Below are 22,364 nucleotides of genomic sequence, written 5' to 3'. Positions count from 1 at the left end.
TGTGTACTATGTTCCTTGTCTGATTCTTGTGTCTTTTGTTAACATTGCCAACCCCTTTTGCTTTCTGTTTTAACTTTCCGTATTTTCCCGCAATTTTACACTTTAAGTCACGGTTTTATCGCCTGTTTTTTTGTTCTTCCGATTTCAAAAACAAAGTTTGTAGGCTGTAGAGCAGCGTACTAAGCTGCTGCCAGCCCCCACCCCCTTCGGGGGGGTGGGGGGAATTAAAAATCAATAAAGAAAAAAAAACCTAACACTGATTTTACACGTTGTACCCATTTCGTTTCGCTTCTTACTATTAACTCCAAGTAATTATGTGGTGTGACGAGCTCAAAATGTTCACCACTGATCTTGCAGTCGGATACTGAAGGACCTTCCTTGTTGGCGGATCACGTCCTATGATGATGTAAGACTTCACTTTGTAAGCCAAATGCCTATTCACAAATGAGTATGAAATGAAGTACATCTAACATAGTCAGGATCAGCTCGACGTCTCGAAGTTTTCGCCAACACTCACTTACTTTACTGGCTGTGATGTGCACTAGTAGAACTAAAAATATTTCTGCAGATGAACACTCTTTTTGAATGATAATTCTGCTGAAAGTAGAACGCACTTAACAGCTTGATCTCAGATCAAATATTCCTTCACGAAAAATATGAGAGCGAGTTTGATAAATTTTCGTGCTATACAAATCGAAAGCAGTTTATAATAATTGTGTGTTGTTCATTAATTGAATGATCAGTGGCAACAAAATTAGTTTTGTCCTATGATAGACCAAGTGGATCTCAATTACACGAAACATGTAAATCTAAACAAAAGGAAACCGCATAAAATGTACAATTCTCATAACAGTATTAAAACACCATGAAGGAAATGAATTCCATACTCTAGTCTCACGGACGAACAATTTAAATGTCAATTAATTCGAAATAAATTCGCTGAAAGCAACTAACCTGGCGTCAGATGTGTCAGGTATAGATGAGCTACCTTTACTGAAATGACAAAAGTCTTACGATACATCCCACTTTCGTGCTGGACCTCCTTTTGACTGGTGTAGTGTAGCAGCTCGACCTGACATGGACTCATGTAGTCATTGGAAGTCCCCTGCGGAGATATCGGGCCATGCTACCTCTACAGCCGTCCATATCTGTGAAAGTTTTGCTGGTCCGGTTTTTGTGCACTAAATGACCTCTCGATTATGTCCCATAAATGTTCGATGAGTTGCTAATCATTCACTCGAATTTTCCAGAATGATCTTTAAACCAGTCGCTAACAATTGTGGCCCATTGACATAATGCATTCTCAGTCATAAATATTCCATCGTTTTTTGGGACCATGAAGCTCATGAATGGGTGCAAGTGCTCATAAATAGCCGAACGTGACCATTTCCATTTACTGATCAGTTCAGTAGGACCAGAGAATCCAATCCATTCCGTGTAAACACATCCCACACAATTAAGGAGCAACCAGTGGCTTTCATAGTGCCTTGTTGACAACTTGGGTCCATGGCTTCGTGGGATCTGCACCACACTCGAATCGTACCATCGGCGCTTAACATATCAAATCGGGACTCTTATGACCAGGCCACGATTTTCCAGTCGTCTAGGATCCAACTGCTGGCGCTGCAGGCGACGTCATTAGTAAAGACATTCGCGTCGATCGTTTGCTGCCATACCTCATTAACGCCAAAATTACCTGCACTGTCCTAACTGATACGTTAGTCATATGTCCCACATTGATTTCTCTTTAGATCACTTAATTGCTGTTGAATGTACATCCATGTTCAAACGTGTGTGAGCTCTTAAGGGACCAAACTGCAGAGGTCATCGGTCCCTAGGCTTACACACTTCTTAAACTAACTTATGGTAAGAACAACACACACACCCATGCCCGATGGAGGACTACGGTTTTTCAAGTACGCGTTTGTTTAGCGTGAAATATATATAGAAGAATGTCTCTTGTTTATGCAAACCTACAGTTTTATTCCGATTTTCATGAAATTTTGCGTACTTTACCTCCAAGGCAAGAGGAAGATCACTGTCTATATAAGTTTTCAACATTTCATTCAAATCATATATGTATGTAATATATAAAGGGGAAAAGTTGCTACCAGCAAATTCTAAAAGTTCTTGGCCGATTTACTTCAAATTCCTGCACGTTCCCTAATTAGTGATTGGGTGGACATAGATTCTCTTTTTAGTGTACACGATATATAAATACATACAGGATAAAAGGACAACAGAAGCACTTGATCGAACACGCGGGAATGGCAGCTGGATAGTTGGTTTGTTTACACTCCAGACGGACAACCGAAGAATATTGTGTAACCCAAGCTTTACGATTAGAGTGTTATTTTGCGTTTTTATTCGAACTTGTTACAATTACATCTTTGCTAACTGTCAATACACTTACATTATGTGAAAAGGAAGCTTCTGAGCTTTGAATGTAGAAACTGCTAAATCGGTATATCTTTTTAAGTAATCGGAGGTTATTCTAGCTTGCTGACTGTAAAGGTGTGTTTACGTTCTACAAAATATTGATAAATATGTGAAATATTTGCTCATTTGGCATATGCACGTATTTTTAGTCAAAACTTTTCTTGCAGGAAACTGAGTGCACTTAAATGATGAAAATCTTTATTTTACTGTAACATTTGAGGTACGTTATGCACTACAGTTACATTACTTTAATTTGTAATTTAAAAAGGAATCAAAGCATAACCTATGATGTAATTGTTATTACTAAACTTTCTGTTTGAAACTGGTGTATATTTGCAAAGATCAGAACCAGTACCCATGACCGTGATTTTTACGAATGCCGCAGCTGAAGACGTAATCATTCACCGCATTCCGTTGACACCAATGATTCAGATATGCCATTCGATTTAAAGCGATTACCGTCTCCCAGTCGGTTTGCATTCGCTATGATAGGGCATAGGGCCACTTACGTTGTGTGGCAGATATTAAACATCCCGTTCAATGCTGGGCGCTGCAGCTACTTACATTATGTGATTCTTGAGTTTCTCCCGGCGTATTTGATAATCAAAATATCCACGGGTGTACTGCCGGTCTATAGTGTCCAGCGGGCACAATATTTCGGCGATCAAACATGTCGCCATCATCAGTTGAACTGACGGACTGAGCTCCTGTGAACGCGCCGGCACGGAGATTCGTACGCTATGGCTGCTCAGTCCGTCAGTTCACCTGATGAAGGCGACATGTTTGATCGCCGAAATATTGTTCCCGCTGGACACTATAGACCGGTAGTACACCCCTGGATATTTTGATTACTTACATTATATTTGTGGGCACATAGGTACCGATAATTCACGTACGTGAATGCTGAGAAGACCATAAAAGAGTTTGTATTTCCTACAGTGACGACGCCACACTATGTCCCTGGACTGGTGCACTACGGGCGCCCTGGTGGTTCTGGCGGCGTGGCTGCTCTGGAAGTACCTGTCGTGGAACTACAACTACTGGCAGACTCTGGGAGTCCCCTGCCCGGTGCCTTCCGTGCCCTTTGGGAACATGAAAGACGCCATACTAGGCAAGAAACATGTTTCAGAGGCCGTCAGAGACATCTATTGGTAAGTGCTGACTACGACTAAGCCTTTGTTATGCTGAGCTGTAAAATGATGATAAACGAGTGACTGTTGCTTTATCAAATACACATAAAGCTTTGTTAGTTACTTGTACCACAGGTCAAATTCACGATAGGCGTTATGATGTGTGACGTGTCGACAGAACAATTATAGAACACGTACATACGACGTGTGTGAGAAAAACAACACTGTGATCGATTTGGCAACGCTGTGTTGTTCTACTTGTATAGACCGGTGTTTTCATTCGTTTCAGATACTCAGGCAGAGTTTCAGTTCCATGCAGCCATCACGTAATTTTGGAGAGAGCCATCAGTACAGATGTGTCTTTGTTGTGCGTGATGAAAATGGAACAGCGTAATTTACGACTTAAATTAGAAAGAACGCACAAAAAATGTTGTGGAGAAAGCGAACCAAAGACTGCGTTTCATTGGTCACTCACCAACCAAGAGACTGCCTACACTACGCTTGTCCGTCCTCTTGTGGAGTACTGCTGTGTGATGTGGGATCTCTACCAGATAGGGTTTACGATGCACATCGAGAAAGTTCAAAGAAAAGCAGCACGTTTCGTATTATCGAGAAATAGAGAAAAAATGTCACGGACATTATACAGGATTTGGAATGGACATCATTAAAACAAAGCGTTTCTCGTTGCGGCGGGTATCTTCTCACTAGATTTCAATAACCAACTTTCTACTCCAAGTGTGAAAATATTTTCTTCGTGTCGACGCTCAGCACAATAGAAAAAGGGAAATCAGAGCTCGCATGAATAAATATAATTGTTCGTTTTTTCCACACGCTTTTCGAGAGTGGAATAATAGTGAATTATCATGAACCCTCTATCAAGCATTGCAGAGTATCCATGTAGGCGTAGAGGTAGATGTACTGTGAACGTGGGGACTCCGCGAGTTTGACGTTTGTAAAGTTGAAACAGGCCTATGGGGAATATTCCTTACCAAGAGCAAAAGTTTGTCGCTGGCACAAACCATTTTTCGAAGGCCGAGAACTACTGAACCTCGCTCATGGAGATTTTTAACTTCAAAAACCGACGAAAGCGTCGAACTTGCGCGTGCTCTGTGAGATTGTTTCTCCAGAATAAACTGTTAACCAAATGTTTTGCAAAGATGCGCTTGAAATGTCCAGGAAAATGGTGAATCGCGTGAGACCGGTCATTGCAGAAAGCGAATGTTGCATCATGACACCGCCTCATGTCACAGGGAGACTTTCATCACGGAATTTTTGACCTCAAAAGGCATTCCTGTTCTTCCACAACCTCCCCCCCCCCCCCCCCTCGCCTGCTGTGAGTCTTTGTAACTTCTTTCTTTTGCTGCAATGGAATAAAAGTTTTTAAAGGACATCTTTTGGAGCTCTGGAGGACATTCAAGAGAATGTAACCGACATGTTAAGATCCCTACCAGTTGAAGTCTTACAGCGCCGTTGCAAAGACTGGGAACAACAACTTCGTCGATCTAAAACTGCCGAAGAGAACTATATTGAAGAGGAAAATATTGTTGTTTGAAAAAATAAAACCTTTGGTAGATAAAATAGCAGTTTCCTTATTTTCATCACAAATCTCGTACACTGAATGAAAACTATATAATGAAATTTTTATGGCTCCATGCTTACCATTTACAGTTTTTTTAATGACTAATTATCTCTGCTCAACAATTCCTCTATGGTATAGAGCAACTGTTAAACAAAAAGCTCTTTAATCTGTATTTGAAAGCATTTCTATCTGTAAGATACTTTATTTCCGTGGGTAGATTGGTGAAGAGTTTTGTAACTGCTTATTTCACACGTTTCTGTACCAAAGTTAGATTCATTAAAGAGTAACGCCAACAATTTTCCTTCTAGTGTTGTACTTGGAACATCTTTGTTATTTTCAAACTGCAAGTGAATTGTTGATAACAAATTTTATAAGTGAATAAACGTACTGAGAGGCTATGGTTAATAATCCCAGTTGCTTGAAGAGACACCCACGTGATGTATGTGTGTGAACTCCTAATTCAAATTACTTTTTTTTTGCAATGAATAATTTTTTCCCGAGCGAGAAGTTACCCCAGAACATTATCTTATAAGATACCAGTGAACTAAAACATGCACTATATGTTAACTTACTGACTCTGTATCTCCAAAGCTGGCAGTTATACTTATGGGGAAATTAGCTGAACTTAAAAGCTCTTGGAGACCTACTATGTGGTTTTTCCAAATGGTTCAATGGCTCTGAGCTCTATGGGACTTAACATCTCAGGTCATCAGTCCCCTAGAACATAGAACTACTTAAACCTGACTAATCTAAGGACATCACACACATCCATGCCCAAGGCAGGATTCGAACCTTCAACCATAGCCGCAGCACGGTTCCTGACTGAAGCGCCTGGAACCACCGCGGCCGGCTGGTTTTTCCAGTTTAAGCTTTCATCAGTATAGACATATAAGAACTTACAATTCTGTATCCTATTTATTGTTTACTTTTGGTATACTATCTTAATAGGGCATGAGACTTTTTACCAGCACTATTCTTGGTGAACTGCGTTTTTTCACAGTTTAAGCGAGTCCATTTGTGCGAAACCATTCAGAAATTTTCACAAAAAATTCATTTAATACAGGGTGTCCATAAACTCTGGCTACATGAGGAATCTCACAAATAATTAAAAAGCACATTTTAGTCATTTTAATGTTAATGAATAAATAATATTTTCAACATTATCTCTATGTTATTCAGTGTATAATTTGAGCCAATGGAAAAGGTCCGAATTGCCGTCGATTTTAATACGCTGACTGGTAATGCATCCTGTCAGGTGGTTTAAATTTGTAATCTTCATCAAGTAAACTTTCTTCAGTAAACTTTCTTTCAGTATACCCCAGAAAAAGATTATTCATTGTAATTATTTATAGTTGCATTATATTACAATAAAATTGTTTATTATGTTATTCATTTATTCTTATACAATTGTATATATTATAATTATAATAATCCATAATATTTAATACCTACAGAACACGGATTATTTATTAGAATTTGTTAGAATTCCCTATGTACCCAGACTTTGTAAACACCCTATACTTTCTATAGTGGTCCTTCTTTGCTCAGGTTCATAACTATGTTTATTTTGTCTAGAGAGGGGCTAATGCCACCTCCAGATTCAAATAAAATGGCAGATTATTAACATAAAGCAAGAACAGTAGTGGGCCAATAATGGAACACTGTGAGACTTTCATTGTAATTTCTAGCTGTGCAGACGATATTGCCTCCCTCTTTCTATTACTTGAACACTATAAGGTAACTTTCGGCAATCTATTTATAAAATGAGAACTAAATCAGGCGTTCGCTAGTCTACATATTCCATAAAAAATTAACTTATCTAATTGAGTTACATGACTGACACTATCAAATGCTTTCGATAAGTCACAGAACACCCCAGTTGTTGGTACTTTATTACTCAAAGATTTCATTGTGTTTTCAGTAAATGTATAAACAGCTCACGCAGAAGAATGACCCTTTTGAAATCCAAACTGTGACTGGCTAAGTATCCCATAACTATACAGGTGGATGAAAGCACTTGAATACATTACCGTGTCAAACATTTTAGAAAATAATGCAGGGACACTTGGCACTAGTTGTTGATAGCTGCGGAGTTGTTGATATCTATGGAGAGGCCAAACAACAGCATATTGCAGTCTTTGTGGGTAAAATCTTTGAATTAATGATCCATTACGTAAGCGCCTAAGAACATTACATATTACTGTGTCACAAAATTTTGGTGTCTTATTGTAGATATTACTCAGCCCATATGAACTCTTAATTTCTGGAATCACTAACATCTTCCTTATTTCAGATGAGGATGTGAGATTAATTTTTTAATTCACTAAATGTATATATTTTTTATTCTGTGTGCTGTTTTGCGTTCTCTTCTGAACTATTTGTACCAATTTTCTGACCTATTTTTAAAAAGTAGTTATTAAAAATATCTGATACATATGTACTGTCTTTTACAATGCTCACATTCTGTCCAACAGAAATCGCATCCTATTCTATGGCTTCTTTCCCTCTATCTTTTTTTTTCAGTATTCCATACTGATATTTATTTTAGTGTCTGAAATGTCAATTTCTGACAAGTTGTGCATAGTCTTTGATTTTTAAACCTTTTTTTAGTATGTTGCAGTAATGTTTATAACAAAGAAGTATTTTAGCGTCATATTTGCTCTGACTATTTTGTAGAAGCTCTTTTCTTGTTGTGAAGAGACTCTGACATCCTTGGTGCTTGGTTACCTTAATGAGTTTGCGGCGGCGCGGTTATTTCTGTCACTTTACGACGAATCTGCACCTACCTGTGAACATTGCCTCAGCAGATCATCAGTAGGAAAGCCGAGTGAAACCTACTGTACTTCGATGTGAACCAGACTGCAATGTAAGTCACTAATCTACATTTCAGGAGAAAGTTTTCACACAAATGAAAGGTTGGAAATTTTGTCCTCAATTGATATATTCTGAAACTTAGGTGAAAAAGTATCACTGCCAAGCGCGTGCTAGTCTTAACACAGTCACTCATAATCCATTTCACTCACGTTAATAAATTTATGCTGTTGCACTTCCCGAAAACATAATGGCTACAAACATACTGATTTTTTTTGATTGAGAATGCTCGCCAGTTATTACGTCTGTCGGTACCAAATGCAGTCACAGTTTTTAGCCACCGACCTGCTCCAAAATTGGTTCAAATGGCTCTGAGCACTATGGGATTTAACATCTGTGGTCATCAGTCCCCTAGAACTTAGAACTACTTAAACCTATCTAACCTAAGGACATCACCCACATCCATGCCCGAGGCAGGATTCGAACCTGCGACCGTAGCAGTCGCGCGGTTCCGGACTCAGCGCCTAGAACCGCCGACCGTCTCAATACACCACGCGGAATATATGTCTTTTCTCGTCACAAAATTCACTTAAAAATTCCGAATTTTCTACACGCCCATCGGAATAATTATGCCGTCACTTCACCACACTTATGATGTATAAAACACTGCTAGATCCGGCAACTTATCATTTCCATCGGAACTACTACTACACACGTCCGAACTGTTTCATGGCTAGGCTTCGACTCCTCTATAGAATACTCTAAGTCTTCTCTACCAGCAGAGAAAGGCGCGCGAAGAATATTGCTTTGCCATTGGTCAGTTTACGCAACTGCCAATAGCAAACCAACATTCTTACGCGTCAGTCTCGTAACTGCTTGGCCCTGAGTAGTATTAGTACGGAATCTGACTGCATGAAATAACAATAAAGAATGACAAGAAATTTCCAATAACACAACTAATTAATTAAGTCCCCTGCAACTATAAAAGCTACGAAACAACCAGGTACAAGTGTAACTGTTCTGTGTGTGGAAGTGTGACTCAATGTACAGGTATCGGGCACGGTTCTTCCTCAATACGACAAGACATTTTAAACACAGAAATGACCGATTTGAAAAACCAGAAATACTATAATTTAACATAGAACCTAAAATTGCAAGTCTAATACATGAACACGAGCCAGATGCTTTGTTGACTGAACCTGTGACCAAGAGGCATTGTCATTAAAGAAATGTGAAATAATTTTCTTTTACCTCAGTATATATTGAGAAAAAATACACAGTGATCATTCCAACATCTTTCATCTATACATTACACCAACCTAACAGCATCTACTCTCTCACCCAACAGAGCAACAACTGCACTCGACATCCTCTGAACTAGTACTGCTTTCGACATCCTGTCTACAAGTACGGCCCACGGCAGCCTCTGAGCTACAACTGCGCCAGTGGAGGCGGTGGAATAATACTCTTTGGCGCAATCTCTGGCGCTGTGACTCAGTGTAGCCACCTTTCATACGCTCCTCCTCCACAGGCTAGAATTTGGTGGTGTTTTTGCCAGAATTGGTGGTGGAAATACCATCAAATTCGTCCAAAAAACACACACAAAAATAAAAGATGATATCAATAAGTAAATATTTCATAACTAAATAAATCTTGGCTTTGCACTGACCCTTCAATAACCTAATATATAAAATACAGTAAGGAATATAAATGCTTGCATACATGTGATTTTACATAATAGTTTACACAAGTATCGTTTGTCAGATTAGTTAAACAGTCAATCAATGGCACCAGCAATGACTAATAGGTGCAGGTAACATTTCATAAACATTAAGTACACATAAAATCAGTTTATACAAATATTTACATAAAATCTTTTCAACAGTTCAATAAACAAGTAGCACTCCTCAGAGTAGTTGACAGTTCTAACAGTAGCACCCAACAATGGACAACAGGTGCAAATAGCAGTCTCATAACATTTCGTCAGCAGTATTTGAACAGCTTCAACAGTAGAACCCAGCAATGGTCAACAGCTGCAGACAGCAACAAGTGACATCTCATCAGTGCTTGAGCAGCTCCAACAGTGGCACCCAGCCATGTTGAACAGGTGCAAACAGCAACAAGTGACATTATCTCTGTAGCAGCAGTTCCATCAGTTTCACCCAGTAGGTAGAAACAGTTCCGTCAGTGGCACCCATTAATACTGAACAGGTGCACACAGCAACTAGCGACATTATCTCAGTAGAAGCAGTTCCGTCAGTGGCACCCAGTAATGTTGAACAGGTGCAGACAGCAACAAGTGATATTATTTTGGTAGAAACAGTTCCATCAGTGGCACCCAGTAATGATGAACAGGTGCAGACAGCAGCAAGTGACATTATCTCAGTATAAGCAGTTCCGTCAGTGGCAACCAGTAATGTTTAACAGGTTCAGACAGCAACAAGCGACATTACCTCAGTAGATGCAGTTCTGTCAGTGGCAACCATTAATATTGAACAGGTGCAGACAGCAACAAGCGACATTATCTCAGTAGAAGCAGTTCCGTCAGTGGCACCCAGTAATGTTGAACAGGTGCAGACAGCAACAAGTGACATTATTTTGGTAGAAACAGTTCCATCAGTGGCACCCAGTAATGTTGAATAGGTGCACACAGCAAAAAGTGACATCATTCAGTAGAAGCAGTTCCGTCAGTGGCACACAGTAATGTTGAACAGGTTCAGACAGCAATAAGTGACATTATTTCAGTAAAAGCAGTTCCGTCAGTGGCACCCAGTAATGTTGAACAGGTGCAGACAAAAACAAGTGACATTATCTCAGTATAAGCAGTTCTGTCAGTGGCACCCAGGAATATTGAACAGGTTCAGACAGCAACAAGTGATATTATTTTGGTAGAAACAGTTCCATCAGTGGCACCCAGTAATGATGAACATGTGCAGACAGCAGCAAGTAACATTATCTCAGTATAAGCAGTTCCGTCAGTGGCAACCAGTAATGTTTAACAGGTTCAGACAGCAACAAGCAACATTACCTCAGTAGATGCAGTTCTGTCAGTGGCAACCATTAATATTGAACAGGTGCAGACAGCAACAAGCGACATTATCTCAGTAGAAGCAGTTCCGTCAGTGGCACCCAGTAATGTTGAACAGGTGCAGACAGCAACAAGTGACATTATTTTGGTAGAAACAGTTCCATCAGTGGCACCCAGTAATGTTGAATAGGTGCACACAGCAAAAAGTGACATCATTCAGTAGAAGCAGTTCCGTCAGTGGCACACAGTAATGTTGAACAGGTTCAGACAGCAACAAGTGACATCATTTCAGCAGAAGCAGTTCCATCAGTGGAACCCAGCAATGTTGAACAGGTGCAGACAAAAACAAGTGACATTATCTCAGTGGAAGCAGTCCTGTCAGTGGCACCCAGTAATGTTGAACAGGTGGAGCAGCAACAAGTGACATCATTTCAGTAGAAGCATTTTCGTCAGTGGGGCCCAGTAATGTTGAAAAGGTGCAGACAGCAACAAGCGACATTATCTCAGTAGAAGCAGTTCCGTCAGTGGCACCCAGTAATGTTGAACAGTTGCAGACAGCAACAAGTGACATTATCCAGTAGAAGCAGTTCCGTCAGTGGCACCCATTAATATTGAACAGGTGCACACAGCAACAAGCGATATTATCTCAGTAGAAGCAGTTCCATCAGTGGCACCCAGTAATGTTGAACAGGTGCAGAGAGCAACAAGTGACATTATTTTGGTAGAAACAGTTCCATCAGTGGCACCCAGTAATGTTGAACAGGTGCAGACAGGAACAAGTGACATTATCTCAGTATAAGCAGTTCCGTCAGTGGCAACCAGTAATGTTTAACAGGTTCAGACAGCAACAAGCGACATTACCTCAGTAGATGCAGTTCTGTCAGTGGCAACCATTAATATTGAACAGGTGCAGACAGCAACAAGCGACATTATCTCAGTAGAAGCAGTTCCGTCAGTGGCACCCAGTAATGTTGAACAGGTGCAGACAGCAACAAGTGACATTACGTCAGTAGATGCAGTTCTGTCAGTGGCAACCATTAATATTGAACAGGTGCAGACAGCAACAAGCGACATTATCTCAGTAGAAGCATTTCCATCAATGGCACCCAGTAATGTTGAACACATGCAGGTAACAGTCCATAATATTCACCAGCAATAATTACACAGTTCATCAGAGTTCCTCAACAGAAATTAAACATTTCCAAGTGACACCCACCAATGTTAGTAGGTGTAAGCACGAACAACAGTTTGAATGCACACTCAATTGCTTTTACATAGTTGTTATCAATGCTCTTCCACTAAACACACAAATTATAATAAACACACAAATGGTATCAGATAAGTGTGATACTAACTATTACAATTACACAAATATCAATACTTATTGGTGTCAGTGCAAGCCACAAGAAACAAGTTATATAATATTTAGGAGGTAGATCGGTACCAATTATTTGGGCTTAGGAATGGAAAACACACTCACTCATTTTTCATCCACATACACTCCTGGAAATTGAAATAAGAACACCGTGAATTCATTGTCCCAGGAAGGGGAAACTTTATTGACACATTCCTGGGGTCAGATACATCACATGATCACACTGACAGAACCACAGGCACATAGACACAGGCAACAGAGCATGCACAATGTCGGCATAATACAGTGTATATGCACCTTTCGCAGCAATGCAGGCTGCTATTCTCCCATGGAGACGATCGTAGAGATGCTGGATGTAGTCCTGTGGAACGGCTTGCCATGCCATTTCCACCTGGCGCCTCAGTTGGACCAGCGTTCGTGCTGGACGTGCAGACTGCGTGAGACGACGCTTCATCCAGTCCCAAACATGCTCAATGGGGGACAGATCCGGAGATCTTGCTGGCTAGGGTACTTGACTTACACCTTCTAGAGCACGTTGGGTGGCACGGGATACATGCGGACGTGCATTGTCCTGTTGGAACAGCAAGTTCCCTTGCCGGTCTAGGAATGGTAGAACGATGGGTTCGATGACGGTTTGGATGTACCGTGCACTATTCAGTGTCCCCTCGACGATCACCAGAGGTGTACAGCCAGTGTAGGAGATCGCTCCCCTCACCATGATGCCGGGTGTTGGCCCTGTGTGCCTCGGTCGTATGCAGTCCTGATTGTGGCGCTCACCTGCACGGTGTCAAACACGCATACGACCATCATTGGCACCAAGGCAGAAGCGACTCTCATCGCTGAAGACGACTCGTCTCCATTCGTCCCTCCATTCACGCCTGTCGCGACACCACTGGAGGCGGGCTGCACGATGTTGGGGCGTGATCGGAAGACGGCCTAATGGTGTGCGGGACCGTAGCCCAGCTTCATGGAGACGGTTGCGAATGGTCATCGCCGATACCCCAGGAGCAACAGTGTCCCTAATTTGCTGGGAAGTGGCGGTGCGGTCTCCTACGGCACTGCGTAGGATCCTACGGCCTTGGCGTGCATCCGTGCGTCGCTGTGGTCCGGTCCCAGGTCGACGGGCACGTTCACCTTCCGCCGACCACTGGCGACAACATCGATGTACTGTGGAGACCTCACGCCCCACGTATTGAGCAATTCGGCGGTACGTCCACCCAGCCTCCCGCATGCCCACTATACGCCCTCGCTCAAAGTCCGTCAACTGCACATACGGTTCACGTCCACGCTGTCGCGGCATGCTACCAGTGTTAAAGACTGCGATGGAGCTCCGTATGCCACTGCAAACTGGCTGACACTGACGGCGGCGGTGCACAAATGCTGCGCAGCTTGCGCCATTCGACGGCCAACACCGCGGTTCCTGGTGTGTCCGCTGTGCCGTGCGTGTGATCATTGCTTGTACAGCCCTCTCGCAGTGTCCGGAGCAAGTATGGTGGGTCTGACACACCGGTGTCAATGTGTTCTTTTTTCCATTTCCAGGAATGTATTAAGTACTGTTGTGTAATTGAATAGTGTTAACTGTGTAAAAGCAATTCTGTCAAAATTTGATGTTCAACATGTGTATCAAGAAGTAGTGGTAGCAGTGTACAACAGTCAATAATAGTTAGTCAACGTCATAGTCATCATGTCAAGACCAATGTTTGCCTAGCCAAATCAAAATGTATGGTTGCTGAACAGCTGTCAGTGTCCCAAGATATGCAAATACTTCCTCTCTCCAAAAAAAGTATATACTGCTTATTGTTTGCGGTCACTACATTGTGCGGCACGCAGACTGACTGTCGCTTTGTGTATGAGCCGCCGCCAAAACACGGTGCTGTATCCTTGTATTCTCTGCGTGTTTACGTGTAACTGTTAATTTCTCTAAAGTATGTCATTCCACAAAAATTTTAACGTTCGATATATGATGTATTCCCTTATAGAGCCGTGATTTAAGAGTTTCTACATGGACAGTGTTATCATGAATAATTTTGCGAACTCTATATGCACCGTTATAAAGTAGAAAAAATATGTGACACAAGCCTTTTTCTTTGTGAGAGAAACGAAGAGACTTAATTAACATCTTTTGACCAACTGACAAAGTTTTTAAACGACCAGAACGTTTAGATGATTTCTGTCTTCTAGCAGCCGCAGATGCAATATTTTACAGAGCCAGCTTCGCAACTTCAGAATTCCGCAGTTTCCGTGTAGGCGGAAAAGGAACGATTTCAGATATGCGATTTGTCGGTGCTTTATTTTTTAATATCAATATAGGCGGTAAAGAAGTTGATTCATTATTGAGTTCATTCAGAATGTTTTGAAAAATATGAAGATACTGATCTCACGTTCTGTGATTATGATGACAATAAAGAAGACACAATTTATTGATCTCCTTCATCCATCTCTCTGAAGCGTTAGATTGAGGGTGAAAGAGAGAAATGTAAATTGGTTTCATCTTACGACGCCGTAGAGCACGAAGCCAAATTTTAGAGCGAAACTGTGATCCATTATCTGATATAACTTTATCAACGTGACCCACTTCTTTAAGAAAATGTTTGATGAAAGCATTGGATACTGAACGAGCTGTTGCTTTGCGTAAAGGTGTAAAACACACATATTTTGATGTCAGTTCCACTACTACCAAAATGTACGCAAAACCATTAGTAGAACGAACCACTGGACCGAACAAATCGACTGCAGCCATCTATTTTAATTTCTCTGGAATGATAGCAAACAACGGTGCTCTGTGAGAAATAGTTGGCGGCTTAGCCTTTTGAAATAATTTGCATTTGGCAAGAACAATTCGAATACTTTTTACCATATTACTGAAGCAGCAATTTTCTCGTAATTTATGAAAGCATTTTCTGAGACCAAAGTGTGCATAACTGAAATGTGTGTACCAAAATCAATTTATTAAACGTCATCTGTCACTTCAGCGTTGTTAACCTTTTCATTAATTAATTCTTCACTATTTATTATATTATCCATCGCGTCTCTGTATCTGTTGTCGTTGTCATGAATGAATACATTGTCATAATACTCAGCGAAAACATCAGAAGTAAGAAACGTTAAACAATTTGTGTCTGATTCAGATTTCGTTACACACTCGAAAAATTTGAAACATCTCGGCATTCCGGCAACAGTCAAGTTCACACTTCCTTCCTTAAAGTTTAAAATTGCCGTATGTGTGTTAAGAAACTCCATACCTAATATAATTTGTGTACTGAGTAATGGAACAATGATAAAATTAGCAGAAAATTCATATACTTGACAAATGAAATTTAAGTTGGTCTGTTGTTTGACTTCCACACTTCTTCCAGAAATAGCTTCTCGAATCGTAGTTTTAGAAACAGGTTCACAGGGCAAGCAATAGTTCTTACACATATACGAAAAAGTGAGTCACTAATAACATTCAATGGGCTCCCAAAATCTAAAACCGCAGTGAACTTATTCTTACTCATGAATACTTCAATAACAGGATGTAAAAATGCGTCTACATTATTTTCCTTTTCGTCTAGCAAAATATCTCTGATGTCTACCAAGCGTACGTAGTGTAAAGTTGTAGTGTCATTACTTTCTGAACCGTCTGTATTGCTGCCAGAAGCCGAAGCTACAAGTCATTGTCGATTGTTTGCGTCTCGTCTTTGATTATTCGCGTCATTTCGCAGATCAATTTCTACGATTTGCACTTGTCTCTCTGAATTTCTGTCACGTGGAGGATGCCAATTAGATCCCTCCTGTCTGTTACATGTAAATTCTTGGTTGTGTCTGTTATCAAAATTTCTATTTTCCTGGCTGTCTGCATGACTACTTCTTGTGTAATTTCGACTGTCACTTCTGAAATTAATTTTAGCTCTACTCCCCTGGTTATTTCTGTAGTAAGAATTTCTGTCTTGATGATAGCGATAACTGTTTCCGTATGATTCATCATTCCGCTAGGAATTTCCGTTATTATAATTGTCTGTGTAATTTCTGTTAGAACGTCTGTTATTGTCATAAGGTTTGTATCTATTGTCCTGTCTGTTTCGTCTGTCATTTTCAAAATTACTGCTATAACGTCCGTTCCGATTATTAGCCCTTTTCTCTGAAAATCTATTGTGATTACCGTTACTGAAAAAATTACAAGAAGGTCCATCGTCGTTGTCATAGTCAAGTTCTTGTAGCCAAATCTTAAAAGTTTCAATGTCGTCTTTACATGTTCCGGCTAAAGCACTGTATCTTATTGATTGTGGCAGCTTAGTTAAACAAATGCGAATTAATTCAGTAGGGCTATAAGGGTTGGAAAGGAATTGATTCTTTCGAATCATGTCTTCAAAGTATTCTGAAGGCGTGCGGAACTCTGACTGTTTAAAATTACGCTGCATAATAATGCTATGTTTGACTCTGTCTTGCGTGTTTTCGGACCAATATGCCGATAGAAATGCATGATAAGAATCATTTAAATTATTACAATCTGTAATAAGTGCGCGCATGCGCGTCGCCGGTTCGTTTTTCATCAATATCCTGAAAACTGTCACTTTTGGGTAAAATAGTCATATCCGGTTATTCTTTACTGACTCCTCTTTTAGATAGATTGATAGTTGAAGAGTTGTTTTGATAGAAACAAAGAATAATAAAAGAGTAGGCAGCAGTGCAGAAAACTGAAAGGGAAATAGCACCACTATAGCTCGGGGCCCTGTGCACGCTACGGCACATACTCACTTAGTGTAGTGAATCCCCTGAGGATCTAAATAGCCACACATAAATTACAGTTTGTGACTTAGTGGCCAATTTGGAGGAAATGTGTACATAAATTGATCTAACTATGAACATGGATGTATGTCATTATTAGAATTGCGAAAGATCTTAAATTTCCGAACAGTTAAAAAGTGTTTATAGTCAAAGTTTCCGCCTCGTGGCGACAAAAACCTACCGCGTCTGCCCCAATCCGAATGTCGATTATTGTCAAGTTCGCGCGCCTGGCACTCTCTTGTTGCAGCTTGTAAATGGAATAAATTATTTTCTCCAAAACCCGCTGCTATTGGTGATTCCAAATTTCTACTACTGTCTTTTCCTACGATTTCGCTTTCAATTTGTTTAACTTGCTTTCGTAACGCCTCAAATTCCCTTTTAACGCGTTCATTAATTTTTCCCTTATTTTCAACATGTTTATTTATATTCAGGTACTCTTCTGTTTCTGCAAATGGCAACGGAGCTGTATCATCTGAATCTCTGTCCCCATTTAAACTAAGACTTGTCAATTTATCTGAAATCTCCTCAACTCTTTCCGATAGATCACCTGTTTGTTCTTTCTGTTTATTTATGTCTTCTGTAACTGTCGCGACTCGGGATTCAGTATTGACACATTTAGTAGTTAACTGTTCATATTGTTGTGTTAGGTTATTTATTCTGTCATTTTGTACGGATTCCTCGATTCTTTCAAATATTTCTTCGTTTTCGTGTGCTCGTTACAAATCTGACTCTGAAAATTTTTGTACTATCACGCGATCTCTTTCTTCCTGCTCTCTATCCTGTTAATTTTGTCTAATTTCTATTGAAATTAATCTATTATTGTGAGCATTCAAAATCGGTTGTACTTCTTCTCTAATTTCTTTCTTTAATTCATCTTTCAGGTTTTTAAAACATGCCCCTATTCGTGAGTCTAACCGTGTATCCATTGTTCCCATATCAGTTTTAATTGTTAGTATTTGTTAGTCTAACCGTGTTGCCAATGTTCCCAAATCAGTTTCTAGCCGTGATCCCAAATTTAATATTGCACTCAGCAGCTGCTCCATATTAACGGGTTCTTAATTCTTTTCGCCCCTAACACTTCCCGTAAAACTAACTTCCTTTGTCATAGCTGTAAAGCTATCTGTGTACGATACTATTCGAGAATCTTCTGTCGTTAATCTCTTATTCTGAAATTTTTTTGATTGTGAAAAATTATGAACCGGTTACGGACTATTTTCCGGGTTATTTAATTGTTTTCTACTTCATTATTCATCATACTGTTCTCCTGTGTTGGCGAGTTCGCCATGGTAACAATTTCGTCATTCTGACTATCCATCATTTTTGCCTTTTCCATCGATCGCGTAATCATTTACAAAACATACAAAACTCTTCACTATACGAAAATTACACACAATATAACACTTCATCATCAACAATACCATCCATACGAAATGCTTCCCGACAAACACGATGCACGAACAAGTAAAACCTTCACAATCGCACAAAACTGTCAAACCCGTATACAACACATCAAAAATTAAATTCTACAAAAATGCCATTATAAGAATGGCAAGACAGCTACAAATATTCAATTACCAAATCTACACATGCAATATAGACTACAATTACAAAACTACAAATAACTACAACAATACTAACGTCTGCTATTTTTGCTATCCATCAATTCCAAGGAACGATCCGAAGCAGCAGACGCCACGTGAATGGGGGCGTAATTAAAATGCAATAATTTTAGTAGCTGTGTGTCCGGTTACGAAGTCTCGTAACCTCTTGCCTCTGAGTAGTATTAGTACACAATCTGACTGCATGAAATAACAATAAAGAATGACAAGAAATTTCCATTAACACAATTAATTAATTACGTCCCCTGCAACTATAAAAGCTACGAAACAACAAAGCACAAGTGTAACTGTTCTGTGTGTGGTAGTGTGACTCAACGTACATGTATCTGGCACGGTTCTTCCTCAATAGAACAAGATATTTTATACACCATTTACAATGAACTAATTGAAAAACCAGAAATACTATAATTGCACATAGAAACCAGAATTACAAGTCTAATACATGAACACGAGCCAGATGCTTTGTTGACTGAACCTGTGACCAAGAGGCATTGTCATTAAAGAAATGTGAAATAATTTTTTTTTACCTCAACATATATTGACGAAAAATACACTGTGATCATTGCGACATCTTCCATCTATACATTACACCAACCGAACAGCATCTACTCTCTCGCCCAACAGAACAACAACTGCACTCGACATCCTCTGAACTAGTACTGCTTTCGAAATCCTGTCTACGAGTACTGCCCACGGCAACCTCTGAACTACTACTGCCTGTGGAGGCGGCGAAATAATACTCTTTGGCGCAATCTCTGGCGCTGTGACTCAGTGTAGCCACCTTTCAACCTAACGACTGCACTTTTTACCGACGTAATTATCTAATATGCAGAAGTTTTGTTTATGAATAAAGTTATTTACTTTGGTTATTTATACCTGAATTAACTTTCCCTTTACCATAAACTTACTTTACAAATCTGTTCTACAAAAATCCCCTTTGTCCACATCCATACTTCTTCGAAATGTTCCCACACTAAATCCCACTACATAACTCATTAAACAATTATCTTCATATAAACCTTAAACCACACTCACGCATCATTCATATTGCTAAAATACATTTATAACATCTTCAACTTTTGTAGTCCTGTCTTCTTCAGGTGCATGTAATATTTCGGTATATTGATAATTTTTGCTTTTGGACCATCTGGAAACAGTGGCGTTTTGTAGCACATGTGTTTCGGACTGTTTTCTGAACTTATCACCAATACCGTGGACTTACAGATCTGGGTCGTGTGTGATCCTTATGTGCCTATGCTACCAGCGCCAGTTTTGTGTAGTACCACGTTGTGTGGCACCACATTCTGCAATTATCCTTAATTTATGAGCATGAATGTAGTTCCAAGTGTCACTCCGCGTTCAAAGTCTGTTAATTCCCGTCGTGCGGCTATAATCACATCAGAAACAGTTTCACATAAATCAACTGAGTACAGATGACAGTTACTCCAATGTACGGCCCTTTTATATCTTGTGTACGTGATAATATCACTATGTGCATATCACTATCCCATGGCTTTTGTTACCTCATTGTATGGAAAACAGTGTCTACAAAGTTTCGGCTGTACTCCTGTGTCATCCTACCAATGGCAACATATGCATTTGAGAGCTAGACAATATCAGCAAAACCATAACAGAAGCCCAATGTTTTTCACCAAAGATGATTGAGGCGAATTTCGAAAATAAGCTGTCGCGACAACTTTTCAAATGAGGAAGTGCTGAGTAAAAGTGATCTGCGCAGCGTGCATGAAATCGTTTCTTGAAGAAGACTGAAGCTTGCGGGGAAAATGGGACACGTGCTACTCATGAAAGGTGGAGAATCCCCAAACCAACACTGTTACGAAAACCAATAGATGGATACAGAAGCAAAGGAAGACCTCGTAACAGCAGGAAACTAGCTTTTGCAAAGGATCCTCAATCCATGCGCATGAACGGGTTGAAAGCTGAAAACCTTGCAGCCGATATACTTCGTTGGAGGAAATTTGCTGTCCGATTTGCTACCTAGCGTTGGGGGAACGAAATCTAAGTACGTCATAAACGTCCTTACCAGAGTTGCTCAACTTCTTAGTACTCATAGATGATGCAGTCATTCAACAAGCAGAAGTTAAAGAGAAAGTTAAGCAGACGAATACTTCTTTCGTGGTTAACAGATTGTCAGATCTCAATGCACATTATATAAATTAAATCCCTGTACTGTTCAGAAAGTAAGAAAACAGAGAGGCAGATTATTTTAAAGAATATTTTAAAGAAAGACTGGGGTGAAGTTTACAATGAATCTAATGCTGATTCTAAAGCAAAGACATTTCTGAATTAGTTTGTTCCCATGCCTGAAAGACGTTTCCCTAAAAAGGTAATTAAATATAATAATCACAAGTTGAGGCGTAGCGCAGTATACCGATCCTGCCTTGGAGGCGGTTAAGTGGGAGCTGTGTCTCAGAGCTGGATAGTGACAGGTGGTGACGCGAGAGTGGACGCGCACGTAGTTTATGTATCAGCCGACAGAGGACAGTATTGGACAGGGGACTGATTTAGTTTCGGTTGTGCCCACTAGAGTGCACTAAAGTAATATAATGTTTTTCATAGACTGTTCTAGGTTTTTCATAAACTGTTATTATGTCTTTTTGTGTGGGTAAAATGTTATAAATGTTACGATATATTGGTAATTTTTACTTATGGTCCGTCTGACAGCAACTGAATAAAACACAATTTTAGTGCCATACACGTTTCGCCTTTATTTTCTGCAAGGCATCATCAGTGGCCTGGAATATGTACATATTATAGCTACTTAATTTACATTTTTGTCACTGTGCCTACAGGTTATAAACAGTTGTGGTGGTTGGTATTTCCTATTAAGTAGTAATGTTTTGAACTGTACGTACAGGTTTCGTGGATAATTTCTTACTTATTACGCTTCTGTTGCATTTTTGGTGTTGTTCTTCATCTTAGGAATGCCAATTTGCGGTTTTTTTTCACATTCCACAGCACTATAAGGTGAACGCTTGTTTCAATGCACTGTTTTGGTTTCTGTTGCCGAAGATCGAATGTTATTACCAAACTTTCGAGTGCAATTATTGAAGTATCTGTGATCAGTTCGTGTATGCATTTGTGTGTGCGTTTGTGTGTGTGTGTGTGTGTGTGTGTGTGTGTGTGTGTGTGTGTGTATATATATATTTTGGTGTGGTATAATTTTTGTTTTGTTTTTTGTGTGCTGTGTGTTTATGTGTGTGTGTGTGTGTGTGTGTGTGTGTGTGTGTGTGTGTGTGTGTGTGTGTGTGTGTGTCCAGATGGTGTGGGGAAAAGTTTTTTTTTATGTTGTCATTTCCTTTATTAAGTGTAGTAGGGAGCCTGTGCTGATGTTTGTTTGTTCATTTATCACATGTTTGTTTTCTGCTATGGCTTTCTGGATGTGGAAGTTTTCTTGCATTTGTATAAGATGTTTGTCATTGTTGCTTATCCTCATTATTTTCATTTGTTTGTTATCAATGTTTGTAGGATGATGGTTATGATGTTTTAAATGCTCTGCAAATGTGGAATAGTTTGCTTCATACTTCCAACATCAGATATGTTCTTTGTATTGTGTTTCAAAATTCCTGCATGTCATGCCTATGTATACTGCACC

General features: G+C 39.9%; 1 protein-coding gene across 1 annotated transcript in view; it reads left to right on the top strand.

Annotated features, from left to right (window-relative positions):
* LOC126281385 (cytochrome P450 6j1-like) overlaps positions 1–22,364 on the top strand; it is a 134,396-nt gene that overhangs the window by 18,147 nt on the left and 93,885 nt on the right. The window contains exon 2 of the mRNA XM_049980309.1: positions 3,379–3,590. Coding sequence (XP_049836266.1) covers positions 3,394–3,590 — 197 coding nt within the window. The 5' untranslated portion in view covers positions 3,379–3,393. The remainder of the gene's footprint in view (positions 1–3,378; positions 3,591–22,364) is intronic.

The sequence above is a fragment of the Schistocerca gregaria genome, chromosome 7 (genome assembly GCF_023897955.1).
Source record: "Schistocerca gregaria isolate iqSchGreg1 chromosome 7, iqSchGreg1.2, whole genome shotgun sequence".
Lineage (NCBI taxonomy): Eukaryota > Metazoa > Arthropoda > Insecta > Orthoptera > Acrididae > Schistocerca > Schistocerca gregaria.
This window is presented reverse-complemented; position numbering and strand designations above follow the sequence as displayed.